This window comes from Euprymna scolopes, chromosome 12 (genome assembly GCF_053919585.1).
Source record: "Euprymna scolopes isolate OS-2025 chromosome 12, ASM5391958v1, whole genome shotgun sequence".
Classification (NCBI taxonomy): Eukaryota; Metazoa; Mollusca; class Cephalopoda; order Sepiida; family Sepiolidae; genus Euprymna; species Euprymna scolopes.
Window position 1 is genome coordinate 126,734,310 of NC_136493.1, and position 17,478 is coordinate 126,751,787.

The 17,478-nt window shown below is 32.9% G+C and overlaps 1 protein-coding gene across 2 annotated transcripts in view; it reads right to left on the reverse strand.

Annotated features, from left to right (window-relative positions):
* Window positions 1-1,195: 1,195 nt before the first annotated feature.
* The window catches only part of LOC145291471 (integrin beta-PS-like), a 106,441-nt gene continuing 90,158 nt past the window's right edge, over window positions 1,196-17,478 (reverse strand). For both annotated transcript variants that reach the window (XM_080137345.1, XM_080137346.1), the window contains exons 19-22: window positions 14,263-14,407; window positions 3,590-3,679; window positions 2,687-2,853; window positions 1,196-1,868 (exon numbers count right to left, since the gene is read on the reverse strand). In XM_080137345.1, coding sequence (XP_079993471.1) covers window positions 1,794-1,868; window positions 2,687-2,853; window positions 3,590-3,679; window positions 14,263-14,407 — 477 coding nt within the window. In that variant the 3' untranslated portion in view covers window positions 1,196-1,793. The remainder of the gene's footprint in view (window positions 1,869-2,686; window positions 2,854-3,589; window positions 3,680-14,262; window positions 14,408-17,478) is intronic.

Below are 17,478 nucleotides of genomic sequence, written 5' to 3' on the forward strand. Positions count from 1 at the left end.
CACCTACATATATTACTTATGCACACATATTCACACTATGAACATATTGCCATACACATTTCTGAGCCTTCTGACTACAAACTCAACTTTTTTTACCAAACACGAATTTGCATAAATGAACAGTTGAACACTTACCAATTGTAAATAATTTTTATATTTTTATATAATCGTAGATATAAAAATGTTTATAAAATTTCATTTTTCTCAATTTTTAATTTCCAAAACTTTGTTCATGTTTTTAGATAGCACTAATTGGTGACCCTTCTATTCTCTACACGTTTCATTTATTTCCATTTTATATGCATGTCCCATATATATATATATATATATATATATATATATATATATATATATATATATGTATATATATTGATGCCTCCGGCAGTCTCTTGAGAAAATGGACACCTCTGTAAGGGTATCTGCGCATGTAACTGTAAGGCAAACGTTGCACAATCCACAACCACACCTCTACTGAATCGGCATTGCTTGGGTTCAGTGGCAAAGAGAGGCCCAAGATGGACCGGAAACAATGCCGAGATAAGCGGAGAGCATATATAGCACCTGGAATCTCCAATTCAAGCTTAACGTCACTTAACTTTGATAATCTGACAGGAACCAGTGTGTCAATGTGTTTACGCCGTGTGCATATATATGTGTGTGTGTGTGTGTTAAAAATATCCCAAAGCAAAAAACATAGAATTTAACGACGTCATTGATAGTGTTCAATAAAAAGAGCAAAATGTTATTCTATTCAATTTAGGTAAAACAAAATTACCATTAGTCGCGGCAATAAATTAACTGTTTCAGTCTAATTCCAGGTTTTTATTAAGGCGAGTCTTTTAATGAGAAAAAAAAACTCACCTCAATAAAAACCTGGGAGCTATGGTTGCCTGATAAAATCTTTTTAGATTGAAACTAGATTTATTGTTGCGACATATGGTAATTTTGTTAACCTATATATATATATATATATATATATATACACATTACATTTTCTTCCTTCACTAAAATATAACTTTTACACTCAATGTATATTAAATGTCGGTGTGGTTCTTGGTAATATCAAAAGACACTATCATCGTCCTAAAATGGCCTCTACCAAAGCCAGGGACCATGCAATAAAACCATGCTGAAAGTACGTGGCATAAAATCAAAAAAACGTAGTCAATATAAATGTGGAATGCAAACGCAAATGGTGGATTCATACTTGGCGAAATTTATGTGAAGATAAAAATTCATAAAAGTCGCTTCGAAAGTATTTCCAAACAAATTGTCGAATTATACCTAGTGTAACATTAATGTCCCAGTTTCAATTAAATATTAGGTTTTATTTTAAGTTTTATGTGTGATTTTTCATTGATTTATCCATTTATTTGATGTTTCATTTATTTCAATAAATGTATTTGATGTTTTCTTTTTTTTTTCATTGTTTAATATTTATTTATTTCTGACTTATTCTATGATTGTCATTTTTTGGAGGGGGTGGGGCATAACAAGTTTATGACATTTTACAATAAATCACACACTGAATTATCCCCCCCCTTTTCTTTCTTTGCCATAACTCTTCTATATTACAGGCGTAAAATGGATTCAGGCCAAGCTAGAATCGGAAATATATAATTAAACTAATTTTTATAAAAATTTTACTCGATAATTTTCCGTAATTTTTGGTTTAGATATCTTTTTTCTGATAGGTACGTATATCAAGAAGTTTTCCTGTTAATTCATTTGGAACTGCCATATTCCACCTGCGAATTTCTTTTGAGAAGCGCCAATGTCTTTTAGTCTGATGATCACAATTCAGGGTTTGAATTCCACATTGGATTCCGAAAAGTAGTTGATGCTTCGACAAACAATGGATTCGAATGCTGAAAAGGATAAAAAAAAAAAAAAAAAGGATCAAATTTACTTATATAAAAATATAGGTATACTAAAAAAAAGGAAAGAAAAACAAGTAAAAAATATAAAGAAAAAGGAAGCCCTGGAAAATCGACAGATGGGTGTAGGCAGATAGTGACATATCAAAAGAAGTTTTCTATATGAGTATCTAAATCTTGTTACAGAAAAGGAAAAAGAAATCCATATTATATAATGTAATCCATGAACTGTGTCGCGTCCACGTACCTTAGTGTTGGGGATACTGTTCTGCCACTTGATCACCAACACTGAGGTATGTGAATGAACCAACATGTGCAGCATGCACGCAACACTCTCGACAGATGGCTGCAATGGTTGAGACATGTCAAGAGTGTTATGTTATTGGCTCCTGAAAAACACCAAGTAGCCAGCTCATGGCCAATTATAAATGTACAATTTAGTAGAAATTTCGATAACAGAAAGAATGTTATTGAAGCGAAAAAGGTATTTTAAATCACGAAAATATTCCCTATATATTAAATATTTAAGAAAATACCATCTCAGAGTTCCGATGTCTATCTTTGATATTTTCATTCTAATATTTCAGATTAACTCCAGAAGTGAATCTACAATTTTGCTGGGAACTCTAAATCTAAAGGGAGATAAGCGCCTACCCTTATTAGAATCTGCACAAAGCGCAATGATTCTGCTGTTATTTTCATTTAAGTTAAGAAAACCTAACTTTTCTCCAGAGAAAATTGTAGAATAATATTGCAAACATGTAAAATCATAAGAGTTAGCTTCAATAAGGATACAGAGAAGAACTTACCGCTGTCCATTTGGCATTTTCCCTTTCTTCGTTGAATCTCGCCAATTCTCTTCTGTCTTGTAAAGTAGTGATTACCTTCCAAAGGACCAAAAGTAGAATTCCAACTAAGAAAATGCCACCGATAATTCCGGCAATTAATGCCACCAAGTTGATCTCTTTCTTGCAATCTGTACAAAGAGATACGAAATCATTACCATCACCATCATTACTAGCGAAACCACATAGAAATTATACAGTGATTTCTATATCAATTTGCATAATTTACTGTTAATAATGTTCCTCTGGAAATCATAAATATCTGCCAGATTCAATTGAAAAAAAAAAAGAAAAAAAGATGACAATCAGCATCATCATCATATTCGATTTAACGTTTGTTTTACATGTTGATATGTGTTGAATGACTTGTAGAAATTCACTACTAAACTAAGCTCTCTCTCGCTAGGTGATTTTTGGGTGCTGATCTAGAACCTGACTCACAGTCGCGTCGGCACCTCTGAGTACAAATCTAATCATATTCAAACATCAATTTGGCATGATCCACTTATTCTAAGTCAACGGGATATAACTTTTACCCAGTTTAATTTTGTAAAGTTAATTAGTTATTAATGTTATAAGTTGAATAAATATTTACAAACTACTCTTCTCACTGTAATTATTTGCTTAACACGTCTGTTAGATTTTTTTGTTTGTTTTTTTCTTCGTTTTCTTTTATTTATGTTTTAAGCCCTCACTAAGGAGGACATCTTCAAACTCCTCTTTCAAAGATTTCCAATTATTTAGTATCTTTTAACTCTGGGTACTATTCTACCTCCGATCTTAAATACTCTCTAAAATATAAACCATTTTCTATACAACTGTCATTAGACAACAGTATTCATGCAAACCAAAGTTGTTTTTACAAACCTTGTTTCTTCAAGATGGCCAACTTTTCAATTCCGTTTCTGTAGCTAACGATGCAGTCATTTATTTCAACCATGCACACTTCTTTGTCGTCTGCAAAAAAAGGAGAAATAACAGATAAACTATTTACCTTCCAAAAAGACACAAACTCAAAATTGGATTTTAAGGTAGAAAAATAATTTTTAGCCGATATATTACTATCTAGACGCCCGGCGTTGCCCGGTCGTACAATAAGCTTATATATAACATTTGAACTTATGCAGATTGCATATGTATTATTATAGAATCAACCATCTATTTAATATCAATTATTTATTACGAGGAATGATCTGCCTGGTGGACTAATTCGCTAAAATATTTAAAAAATAATGATAATGTCGTTCATCAAATTCCGTCTGTGTTTGTTTACAATATTACATTAGCTGATATTTGGGCGTCACGATCTTAAAAATATTCTTCCCTAAAAGAAGAATTTTACAGGGGAATATTTTACGTTACACCGACTAAGGTTAGACAGGTGTACTGTAAAATATTCCCCTGTAAAAATTATTTTTATCTATAAGAGAAGAAAGACTATTTTTAAAATCGGATTTTTTCGATTTTCGATGTTTATCGGTTTAATTTCTGTACAAAACATATCGAAGAACACTGTCAGACATATAAATTACCTTTGTGTGAAATTTGCGAAAGATGGGCTCAGCTGTTTCTGAACCTATGAGGAAGGAACTCATCATATTTCCACAGAAAAATATATATTTTTTATATATACAAATCCTTAATTTAAGGAGCTCAATGTAACTGCAGAGTATATAATAAATAAATGACAAAAGTTCATATCCCAAATTTTATGATGTTGACCATCTTAAAATTGATTTCTTTAATTCCGTTGACACAATTGTTGAATTTTCTACGAAACAGTTACTGTCAAGAACTGTGTCAACGAAATCAAAGAAATAAATTGTAAGATGGTCAACATCATGAAATTTGGAATATAGACTTTTGTCATATAAATATATATATATATACTAGCAATACCCGTCGTTGACTGGGTTCAAAAACAGCCTACAGAAAATGGACTATGATTTATGAAATATGATAGCTTATGAAAAGGAAGAGTTGTAAATTTGGGTTGAATTTGGGGGTTTCAAAACGAAAGCAAAATATGATGAAAGTAAAAATAAAAAAGATAAACCCCATAATTTATTATACCCTATCTGTTCACACTGAAAAACGTATCACAATATTCTGTGGATCTATATTAAAAACCCTTGTTAAACTTTGTGACATATTTCCATTTTATGGAGGTCAGGTGCGAACGAACACATAGATAATACGGTAAATAGCGTTTTCAGCCTTGAAGATATTTTCCTCAGAAAATCGCCCATTTTGGAGGGGGGGGGCGTAAACAAATATTTAATTACTAGCTGTACCCGGCCACGCGTTGCTGTGGCTCAGTTTGTTAAAATGGAACACATTCCTCAAGAAAATTTGCATTTTGTTCGTTTATTTACTTTTATTATTTTTTGCAATTTTTTTAATCAATAAAAGTTGTTATTTTTCCCGCCAAAAAAAGATTAATTTTTTACCATAAATTGGTGAAAGTTTTTTTTTTTAGAAAAACTTGCACTTTTTTTTTTAAAGAAATTTGGCAGTAAACGTTTCTCTTTGAAAACGGAATTTTTATTATACAAAGAACAGATGAATGCTTTACATGAACACTGTAAATAGTTATGTGAAAGTACAGAAAAGTTTGATTCTTTTCTTCAAGAGAATGTACAAATTATTTTTTTAACAAATGTTCAGAAAATAAACAGAAAAATACTTCCATCATTAATTATGAAAAAAATAAATAAAATGTTGATTTAGTGTTTCAACATTATGCTTATAAATTACGATAAAACTTGCTGAGTATGCGCTGTTTTATGGTTGTTGTAAAAATGGACGGAAACTTAAATTTCGCTCCGTTTTAATCTTTCTTAATTTTTTAATTGTGCACCCCCCCCCAAACGAATATAATCAAAAAAGTAACATTCAACAATTGCACTTTATGTATATAAAACACAAAATATTTAAAATAAATAAATAAATAAAAAAAGTTAATAATGAAAGGGAAATAATTCCATTTTTAAACGAAAAAGTCAGTTTGGTATATCTTTTTGTTATTTTTTACATAAGTCCAGCTTACCATTTACATTGGAAATGTCGACATTTATAGGTTGTCGGGTACGTTTACAACGAATAAACACTTCAATCTAGTAGATGTATCAGAATTTTTGTAGGAATTTTTGACACCCCTATCACGAAACTGCGAATAAAATATAAAAAAACTCGTAATTTCTCTTTTAAAAGTGAGTTGTTTATTTTCTTTATGGATTATACTTCCAAAATAAACTATTAAAGTCATTTTAAAAGTAATAGAAATATTTTTTTATTTTTTTAAAAAACAGAAATGAATTTTACGAACTCAATGTTTTTCAATTTTTAAACTTTAAAAATCTATCAAAATTTTTCTATTGATTCTATTTTTACGATATTTTCAGGGTTAATGTGAAATTTTATGCTCTTTCCAATTTAAATTAAGCCCCCCCCATTTTCAAGTGTCTATTAAAAAGTAAATAATTAATTTACGAAAGTTTTCTATATCACAAATTGAAGAGAAAAGGTCAATAAATAATATATTCAAATTTAAAACAAAAAAAGTAGTGTTTTTTTTAGAAATTTACCTGTAAAGTCCGAAGTTTAAAACCTTTTTTAAAAAAAAAAACACGTTGTTTTGGTTTTTTTTTTTTTAAGGAAACCTTGGTCCTTAAATTGTAAAAAAAATAGGGCTTGAGTTACATTTTTTGAGGAGTATAAGCTTGGAAAGACGGGGTGGAATTATTCACTATTTTTCACGAAATTTCTGACACACCTACCAATCTACCCATGTTAAGAACGGCTTTCGGAATAGACACCCCTAACCTTGCCAGCATACCCGAAAAGCTATAAAAGTTGACGTGTTGGATGTGAACGATGATTTGGACGTAATGTAAAAATGTACCGAATTTAAAAGGGAACGAAATTCAAATTTCCATTCCATTTTTGCAACAACCGTAAAGCAGAGCATTCTATGCAAATTTTACCTAACTTACTGTATTAATGCTATTTTTTTAAGCAAAAAAAAAAAAAGATTTAGGTTTGGCTATAAATTTCTAAACTTCAACCTTGAAGATCTTTTTCCTCAGAAAATCGCCCCCCCCCCTTTTTTTTTGCATAAACATCATTAATTTATTTATTTATAAAACAGTAATCTACAGATATGCATGTTTCGAGGTCCTACCTCTCGTCAGCGCAGCTCGACTGTTCCTAAGATTCGAACCTCAGACCATATGTACTATGTTTTAATAAATAGAATGAAATAATAAATATATATATATATATATATTCTTCTGAATAAAATTATCTATCAATCTGTCGGTATGGAAACCTATGATTATAAGATTTACAGGATATTACTGGCAGTAATATTCTATAAGTATTATCCCACCTAAATAAGAATTGTTCGATATACAAGATAGAGCAAATAAATTAAATTTTAGTCATTCAATAAATTTACAAATTTATGACGTGAAATGCTTGAGTTCCAGATCAAAATTTTTTATTATTCTATGTAAGACAAAGAATACATTAGAAATATTTTCGAAATCCTATAGGATAAGGAGTTAAAATGTTTCTTATATATTCTTTGTCTTACATAGAATAATAAAAATCTTTTGATCTGAAACTCAAACATTTCACGTCATAAATTTTTAAATTCATTGAATGGCTAAAATTTTATTATATATATATATATATATATATATATATAATTATATAAAGCTGAACGTCTGTGTGTGTGTTTTTGGTCATGAATAGGCTCCTATATGGTTGACTATTATAGAAAACTGATCACATATAATGATAGAAGATGTATCGAGACACAGGAATGGGTATGTTTGATCTGGCATAATGATGATTCATTAAAATTGTGGGGTCTATGTACGCGCCTGGTCCACAAAGTATGGAAATAAAAATTTAAAAATTAAAAAAAACGTTGACAAATGTTTTTTTATATAGATGTATATAATAATACTTTGATAAGTATGTTTTAACTTAAATAGGGATGGTATAATAAAATTGTGGGGTCTGCATTCGCGCCTCATCTCCATAGAATGGAAATAGGCACAAACTATCTGCATAAGTATACTTTGATAATCATGTTTCAGTTTGAAGTAATATGGTATAATAAAATCATTTAGGTTTGGCTATAAATTCCTAAACTCATTTCACCCTAAATAATTTAGGTGACTGAAATAGGAATCTAATTGAATCTTTAATTTCCTGAATAGTATGCGAGAAATTCATTTTTCTTCGAGTTATATCGAATTCATTAATACGGACTTTAGGGGCATTTTTCGTAATGTTCCTGTACAAAATTTTTATTGTTACAAATTACGATGCTTTATTAAAAAAGCAAAAATAAATTCTTGCGTTTTTTATTTACTACTTAAAACCATAACTTTAGTAAAGGTATTTTATGTTTAAACAAAATAAAACATTTTCACTAAGAGTTACGTAAAAAATAATTAGTTCATTATATTCTGTGATCATTATTTGATAAATACTGAAATTTTCATTAAAATTGGTTATTTTCCTGATTTTTGGTGAATTTTTAAGTAAAGGGAGGGGTCAAAATGTTTCTACACTTTGAGCGTCGGCATTCATTTTGTCTGTACCTACCATTTGCGATGAATATTTGATAGGAAAGCGACCACATGTGGTTAATTTAAATTAAATTTCAATCACATGGTTACATCATCAATAATCATGTGATTAAACCCATTGAAAATTTACCGATATTGTAAACACATTCTGTTTACATTAAGCCTGTAGTGCTGAGACCAAAATATCCTTTCCGTGATGCAGTGTTGGCAACTGAGATTTAAAAAAAATCCGCGAGATCAGGCGAAAGAAATCTCCAGAAAATCGCTAATTAACCCCCCCCCCCCAAAAAAAAAGCTCCATACTTTAACTTCCTACCATAAAAAAATTATAAATATAGTATATTCAATATATAAAATGTTCCGTGTTTTCTCTATATATGTTTCTGGAATTATATTGAAGCGGTTAGCTCCCCAGAAGGCTTACATATTTTAGCAGCTAGTTTTACCTGTTTTTTCAGAGAGGGTATTTGTTTTTTTTTGTTTTGTTTTTTTGCAAGAAACAAATCATAAACTCAAACTTTTTATAATAAAAGTTAAATTGAAATATACTGCAAATTAAACATCACAATAATGGTGCAACATATTTTGAAATTAGAAAAATAAAAAAAAACAAAAAAAACTTTGTTTTAGCATGTTAAAAGTATTTAGGTTGGTAAATAATTAAATTCTACTGTATTGGTATAAGTTTCTTTAGTTTTTGTTTTTTTGCTGTTGTTTCTTGCTTTTTACAATTTTCGACTAAATACTTCTAAATTAAGCGGGGTGGCTTAGATCGTATTTTAAACTAAACTTCGGAGGTTGGCATGCCCCCCACCTAAAATGTACTTGAAAAAAATCGATTTTATAGCGAGATTTAATAATGGTTAGCCGAAAAAAGGTGAAAAACAAAACAAAAATAATCAATAAATAATTGTTACCAAAGGCAATAAATTACATGAATGAGTTTATTTTATGTTTTAAAGTATTTTCAAGCGCTTTTCTTTATTTTTTAATCTAAAATTGCGGGTGTGTGGGTGCCAAATATCTCCAGATTTTCTAGAATTCCCCGCTAGATTGCAAACGAAATCTCCAGATCTAGCAGGAAAACCACTAAATTGGAAACACTGGTTACGTGACAGGAAGCGGTAATAAATAATTGTCCCTAAATAAAAAAAATGGCGTATCGGTACAAAGAAAACCACCTATTTATCATAGAAAAATTAAGTATAATATTATAATTAAAAAGAAATATATAAAAACACACATGGATATAGTAAACATATTATACCAAAACGTGGAAGCCATCCGTCCAGTGGTTTTTTAGACTATAAATTGCGAACGAACCAAGAGTTACATTTATATATATATATATTTATACATTTATATATATATATATATTTATCATTTTATTTCATTTATAAAACACTAATCTACGGATAGACATGTTTTCGAGTTCTTAATTCTCGTTAGCAAAGCTTGACTGTTTCTAGGATTCGAACTTATACATTCAGACCATATGTATTATGGTCTAATGCGTTAACCCGTTACACCACGAAGTCCTAGATCACTTTTTTGTGTTACTTTTATCGTTTTGTAGATTTCTTTTTGCTTTTTTTGAAACAATAATACGGTTAATAGCGTCTTCAACCTTGAAGATCTTTTTCCTCAGAAAATCGCCCCCCCCCCTTTTTTTTTTTTTTTTTTTTTTGCATAAACATCATTAATTTATTTATTTATTTTATTTATAAAACAGTAATCTACAGATATGCATGTTTCGAGGTCCTACCTCTCGTCAACGCAGCTCGACTGTTCCTAAGATTCGAACCTCAGACCATATGTACTATGTTTTAATAAATAGAATAAAATAATATATATATATATATATATATATATATTATATATATATATTCTTCTGAATAAAATTATCTATCAATCAGCTGGTATGGAAACCTGTGATTATAAGATTCACAAGATATTACTGGCAGTAATATTCTATAAGTATTATCCCACCTAAATAAGAATTGCTCGATATACAAGATAGAGAAAAGAAATCAAATTTTAGTCATTCAATAAATTTACAAATTTATGACGTGAAATGCTTGAGTTCCAGATCAAAAAATTTTATTATTCTATGTAAGACAAAGAATGCATTAGAAATATTTTCGAAATCCTATAGGATAAGGAGTTAAAATGTTTCTAATGTATTCTTTGTCTTACATAGAATAATAAAAATCTTTTGATCTGAAACTCAAACATTTCACGTCATAAATTTTTAAATTCATTGAATGACTAAAATTTTATTATATATATATATATATATATATATATATATATAATTATATAAAGCTGAACGTCTGTGTGTGTGTTTTTGGTCATGAATAGGCTCCTATATGGTTGACTATTATAGAAAACTGATCACATAATGATAGATGTATCGAGACACAGGAATGGGTATATTTGATCTGGCATAATGATGATTCATTAAAATTGTGGGATCTATGTACGCACCTGGTCCACAAAGTATGGAAATAAAAATTTAAAAATTAAAAAAAACGTTGACAAATGTTTTTTATATAGATGTACATAATAATACTTTGATAAGTATGTTTTAACTTAAATAGGGATGGTATAATAAAATTGTGGGGTCTGCGTTCGCATCTGGTCTCCATAGAATGGAAATAGGCACAAACTATCTACATAAGTATACTTTGATAATCATGTTTCAGTTTGAAGTAATATGGTATAATAAAATTATGGGGTGTTCGTTCGTGCCTGACCTCCATAGAATGGAAATATGTCACAAAGTTTAACAAGGTTTTTTAATATAGATCCACAGAATATTGTGATAAGTGTTTCAGTGTGAACATGTATGGTATAATAAATTATGGGGTTTATCTATTTTATTTTTACTTTCATCATATTTTGCTTTGGTTTTGATACCCCCAAATTCGAAGCTATCTCTTTACAACCCTTCCTTTTCATAAGCTATCATACTTTCATAAATCAGAGTCCATTTTCTGTAGGCTGTTTTCGAACCCAGTCAACGACGGGTACTTTTGCTAGTATATATATATATATATATATATATATATATATATTCTCCTGAGTTTATATAAAAAAATATATTGAAAAATGATACTATGAAAAATAATTATAAACCTGGAAAAGTACAGGAAAAGTTATTCCCCTTGCAAAATTATAAGTCATGTCATTACTTTTAGTAAAGAATAAAAAACCTTTTACTTAAAATATTGAAAAAAAAAAATTAAAATTGAAAATCATAATATTTAAATACTTTTAAAATATTTTAAAGTAAAAATTAAAATAATAAATTGTAATAAAAAATATCATTTAAAAATAATTATCGTAAAATAATTATTTTTTTATATGATTATGGTCAAATAATTGACCAAATATAAGTATTTTATTAAATAAAAAAATAACTTATCCTTCTTGCTGATTTTTATTTTTAAGTGATTATTTTAAAATGTTGCATATTAGCAGTTGTCTGGTCCGGAATAAATATATTTTTTTTTATAAATTGTAGAAAAGTATGTCATTATATCGCCAACTGGCAGGGTGACCTAACGTTGCCCGAGATTGAATGATGATCGACGAATGCTTCACACTTCCATATTTTTATTGTCATCGAAATCAGTGAAATCGCACATTTTTCAATCAAATCGATTGATTGCACGAACAACCAGTTCACATGAAGTAACTTAGTCTACATTGCACTGTAGAGAACCTACTGCTTATTTTATAAAATTATTTTTTATATATAATGACTTGAATTAAAGTTTAAGATGCAAAAGTTACGTACCATACTTCAATTGTGCTCTAAAAAGAAACACTCATTTCGAATGCGCTCCTGTCATATCAAAGAACCTGCTGCAGATTTTATATGTTAAATCTTTCGGCTTGTGTGATAATAAAACTTCTCAAATGCACTTGTGAGGTTAGGCTGTGTAAGGTGTTTACTTTGGTCAAAATCGCCTGTTCCTTTTTTCATCGGATTATTTCGATTCTCGGTACTTATCGAAGACATTCTGACACAAAACTAATCTTAAGAACACAGCCAGGCACATAAAGTACTTTCGTGTGAGATTTCATGAAAATCAGTCCAGCCGTTTCGGAGTCTATAAGGAAAGAACTCACAGGCACACAGACAAAGTTCCTTTTATATAATAGTAGAGATAACATGCTACAATGATAACCAATGAAAATTGGCTAATTAAAAGCAAAGTTTGATTTGTTTGCTTAGATTCTGTTTGGTTCATTTGAAGACTCTGCAATCTGTCTCGTTTTGCATTAACCTTACTGGTGTCTACTGAAGGATTTCTGATGAAACTGCAAAAGTCTTGGGGGAATTTGGAAATTGGTAAAGAGATTAGACAGTGAAATACGGTGAAGTTCTAGAACAAATTTGTCGAGTTTAATTTTAGCATTAGATTTTCAGTTGAGATCGAAAGAAAGTTTATAATTGGAAAATGTATCGGACAAAGAAGGAGCAAAGCAGCACTTCCGTTTGCCTCATTGTAATGTCAAAATCTATTGGAAGGTGATCTTTTCTCTTCCCAACAACCCCTTTCTCATAGAAAAGATGTTGCTAGAGTCTCTCCCTCTATTCTATCGCTATTTCTATTCAAAGTGCTCGACTGAGCTCCGATCTTTGGTTCTTCCTTGCAAAACATTGATAATAATCACATGTCTTCTTACCATAACAAACAAAGACTTTCCCCTTCCGGTTCCAGGTGTCTAGCATCAAGCGAAGTTTCCATGGACAGAACTACTCGTCTGTAGAACACATTACTGCAAGACTGTTTCCCTGTTCATTACAACTTAGTCGTCTAATAATGTAAGAAAAAATTTTATCCTATAAAAATAGTCCTATTATATAAATAATAATCAGTTGATGCCACTGTTTTTTTTACCATTTAATTCTCACATTCTATGAGCAATGTTTCTGAGAAAGGATGAAGAATTTTTTTTTTTTGGGGGGGGGGGTCGGAATCCATCCATCTAATACGTTAAAGTACTTGTAGAACAGGCAAAGGGATGCAACATTTCGTCGATGGGACAGAGGCTGAAGTTTAGACGACAGTTCAGGACCTATCAGATTGGTGACTCTCTTTTGAACTTTGTCTAGTAGCGAGAGACTAGTGGCAGATGCACCAGCCCAAATATGACAACAATACACCATACATGGGTGAATGGTGGCCTTATAGAGGTATAGGATACTTTTGGGCGTTAGTAGCTTTTATTCAAAATTCTGTGCAGATTCCCAAGCTTGACAGAAAGATTCCCAAGTTCGACAATATATACATGAAGAAGGTCGGTGGTTACATTGGCCGAAACGTTCTGAGAATAACACTCAAGATGAGAATAGTAGTCTGAATAGTGCAATTGACACAAATTATCAATCCACATTTCAAAAGTTTAGAAATATAATGGCTTGAAAATTCTTTTAAATATTACTTTTTTTAATATAAAAACGCATATAGGACACAAATGAATATTTATTTTATCAAATTAATAATACTTAGTATGGTATAAGCCCTGGACAATCGATGCCGGTTTCCTCCAAAGGAAGAAGTTTATTGGGAATATGAAATTCATAAGCGGTCCCTGAACACATGTATATTCCAGTCATTGGAAGCTGACAAACAGCGCCTAGCATACTCAAATGGTCACCCATATGCTACTGGCCAGGGTCTACGTTGCTTAACTTCGGTGATCTAATGAGAACCGTTGTTTCAATTTCGATTATGCTGTACGAATAAGTAAAGAAAGTCAAATAAAGTTTTGTTTAATTTCCCGACGGTGTGGGTAGAGTAATTTTCTCTGATTATGATATTTAAAGTGAGTTCTTTTGTGTTTCTGACTTGCTGTCATATATGTGTGTGTGTGTGTGTGTGTGTGTGTGTGATAGTAACATTCGCCATCTAACCTTACCATATGATTGCTTCTTGTCATCCAATTTTTCGACGATTTCAACTTTCGCATCGTAACAGGGCTTTGTGCAATTTTTACTGCTTTGATCTTCCTGCGACAGGACACATTTGACGCATTCTTCAAATTTTCCACATTTACCACAAGTCTACAAGAGAAAAAGTAAAATCAAAAATTAAATCATCTAATAGTTGTATCGATCAGAGTGCTTGAATCATTAATCTATCATATCTACATATTTCTGCCATTTCATCACCTACTTTGACATCTTAAATGCTTCTGTTTGGTTCGAGTGTGGTTCTGTGCAATTCTAGAAGGTCCACCTTCCCAGGCTTTACCACCTCTATTTGAAAATGGATTACTTTATTGCTAATCAGGTTAAGTGCTTGTATCGAAGAACACCGATGGAGCCTGATCAAGCATTATTTTGTTAGCCAGACTTCACTTCCTCTAATGTACTGGCTTTTAACTTCACATCTGACCTGGTTTCTAATTTTTTAAAGACGTAAATAACTTCAGTCTCTTTGGCTTTTGGACTAAGCAAAGTTTAGTATCTGCTCCAATACTACATTTCATATTTTCTATCCTTGATCAGCAAGAAGAAATTCTTTTAGACTAAGGCAATTTCATTTTTTTTCTAATACCAGTTCAAAGCTTGCATCCTTGTTCATTGTTCCAAATTAATGCAGGTGCAAATTTAAATATATATATATATATATATATATATATATATATATATATATATACAGAGAGAGAGAGAGCTTTAAGTCATAATCTATACACCTACAGTTTTTTTCCTTCTGTTGTTGACATTAAAAGCCTACTTTTTAGTCGCATACAAGCGACTCTATAAGTCACTCCGTTGGTCCGTCGGTCTGTCCGTAACACTTTTGTGCTTGGCCTTTTTGGTTAAGATCAAAGGTCTGTTGTTAATACATGCTGTTCTTAGCTTTTTAAGTTTTTCTTGGCCTTTTGGCAAAGATTAGGGTTGTCCGCTGTCGCCCCTGCTCTATGTTCTGGCTTTAGAGCTCCTGCTCCGCAAGCTGAGACGTTGGGAGGCAAATTCGGCCCTGCACGGAATTACAATTCCCGGTGGCTCAGCCACCAAGGTATCCGCATTCGCCGATGATGTCACGGTCTTTGTGTCGAGCTTCAGAGACATTGAGATCGTGTCGGAGGCGCTCGCTCAGTATGAAAGAATTACAGGGACCAAGATAAACCGCAGCAAGTTGATAGGACTGCGGTTGGGCGCCTGGAGTGGCAACGCAAACCTCCCGGCGCCCTTCAGCTGGACGGATGGCCCAGTTCGGATCCTCAGCGTGTGGTTCAGACCGGGTCTCCAGCTTGAGAAAAATTGGTTGGAGGTACGATCAAAGGTGGAGGCTGCAATCAATTCGTGGCTTTCTAGGAAACTTTCTTTAAAGGGTAGAGCTGAGGTGTGCGCCACTTACGTCTTTCCTCTCATCCTTTACCGACTGGCCATACTTCCCCTGCCTGCACAACACCTAACAGCTCTTGTCAAACTCTTGTCCTCGCTTCTTTGGGACAGAGGAAGAGAAGACACTGGGTGAGCAGACAGGTCTGTATTCAACGTCCGTGTGAGGGAAGCTTGGAAATGCCGGACTTGAAGTGTCATAGAGACGCTGAGAGGCTGGCCTACCTGAGCCACTATATGCAAGATGACCAACCGTGGCACCCCGTGGTTACTGCCGCCTTCCCCGACCTCGTTCTGGACCCTTCTATCGAGAGCCATCGCAGGCCGCCGGGAGAATCTGCCTACATGAAAGAGTGCCGAGCCGCGCTAAAACGACTACCAAGGTCCAGCACCCTGTGACTGCTACCCGTAGGGAACTCCACAGGGATCTAGTGAAGGGGACCGCCGACGACCCACTATGCGTGCGTTTGGGTTGGCAGCACAGTGAGAACTGCTTCGCGTGGAGCTGGGCGCCAGGTTCGAGTCATCTGAACAATTCGGAGTTCTCTCTGATCTGGCGATTGGCCCGAAATGCACTTCCACTCAACATACAATGCAGTTCCGGGTTTTTGGAGTTGGCTGATTGTCTCCATTGTGGGACAATGGCTGTAGAAACAACTGATCATGCTTTCTTCGATTGCTGCAAACTCCGCCGGTACTAGTCGTATGTCAACGAGGTGACAGCTTGCATCGATCCTGAGCATCCTTGCCCAATTACCATATCCAATGTAATGGACAACGTGAGGCCGCCGTGGGACCGGGAAAGACAAATGATCTACGTTACGATCCTGGCCGTGGCAAGAATGGTGATTTGGACGTCACGTCTGCAAGATTACCAGGTGTTGTCTTTTTCTGATCAGGATCTGATGGCTTTCTTTAAACACCAACTACGGGTGAAGATCAGATTTGAAAGAAGATGGATACATGTAGCAAGTCTGTGTGTATGAAGAGGAGCCAAATTTGAATACCTGTTCCCCGCCTAGGTGTGGAACGCACGGTTCCGTAAAGTAAAATTAAACAAGTAGCCTCTCAGCGTTCGGAGTGTGTGTTCCATCCCTCCCCAATTAAGAAGCCTCCAAGATCCCCACCCCTTCCTTCTTGCAATTTTTGTTTTCATCCCCTCCTCTAAATTTCACCCATCTTAGAGAGTAAGAAATACAAACTAACCTCCATTCCTTACCCACAAAATTTTCTTTTCTCCAGTCACCCCCATCTAGAGGGCATCCCCACTTAAAGCCTGACCCGCAGAAGCGAGGTTCCTTTTACAAACCTAGTGGAACGGGCAGTCTATCAACTAGATGGGGTTGGAAGGGTCCTACTAATTACCCCCCCCCCCGCCCTCGACACAAATGAATTATTGTAGCATTTTTATTGTTATCTTTTTTGTTTTTACACGTCAATAAAAGATGTTTTAAAAATTGAGAGTTAAGTAGGACGTCCCCCAATATGAAAGGGTGAATGCGGTATTATGGTGAAAGAAGATACTAGCTGGGAAAAACTTTTGATTTTGTTTAGTTCTGGAGTGACAAGGATGACCAACGACCCCCACAATCCCCCCTTTTGAGTTGGTCATGTGCCTAAGTATTTTGTTCATTGCTGATTTTCAATGTATTTTTAACATGAATAAAGGATTTAATATCTCAAAGTGTAGTATCTGTTCCGGCAGATACTGGAAGCAAAGACCATATGTGGGAGCAACACCAAATATAAGACCTTGGTCAATGTAGGGGCAACCCTTCATACCA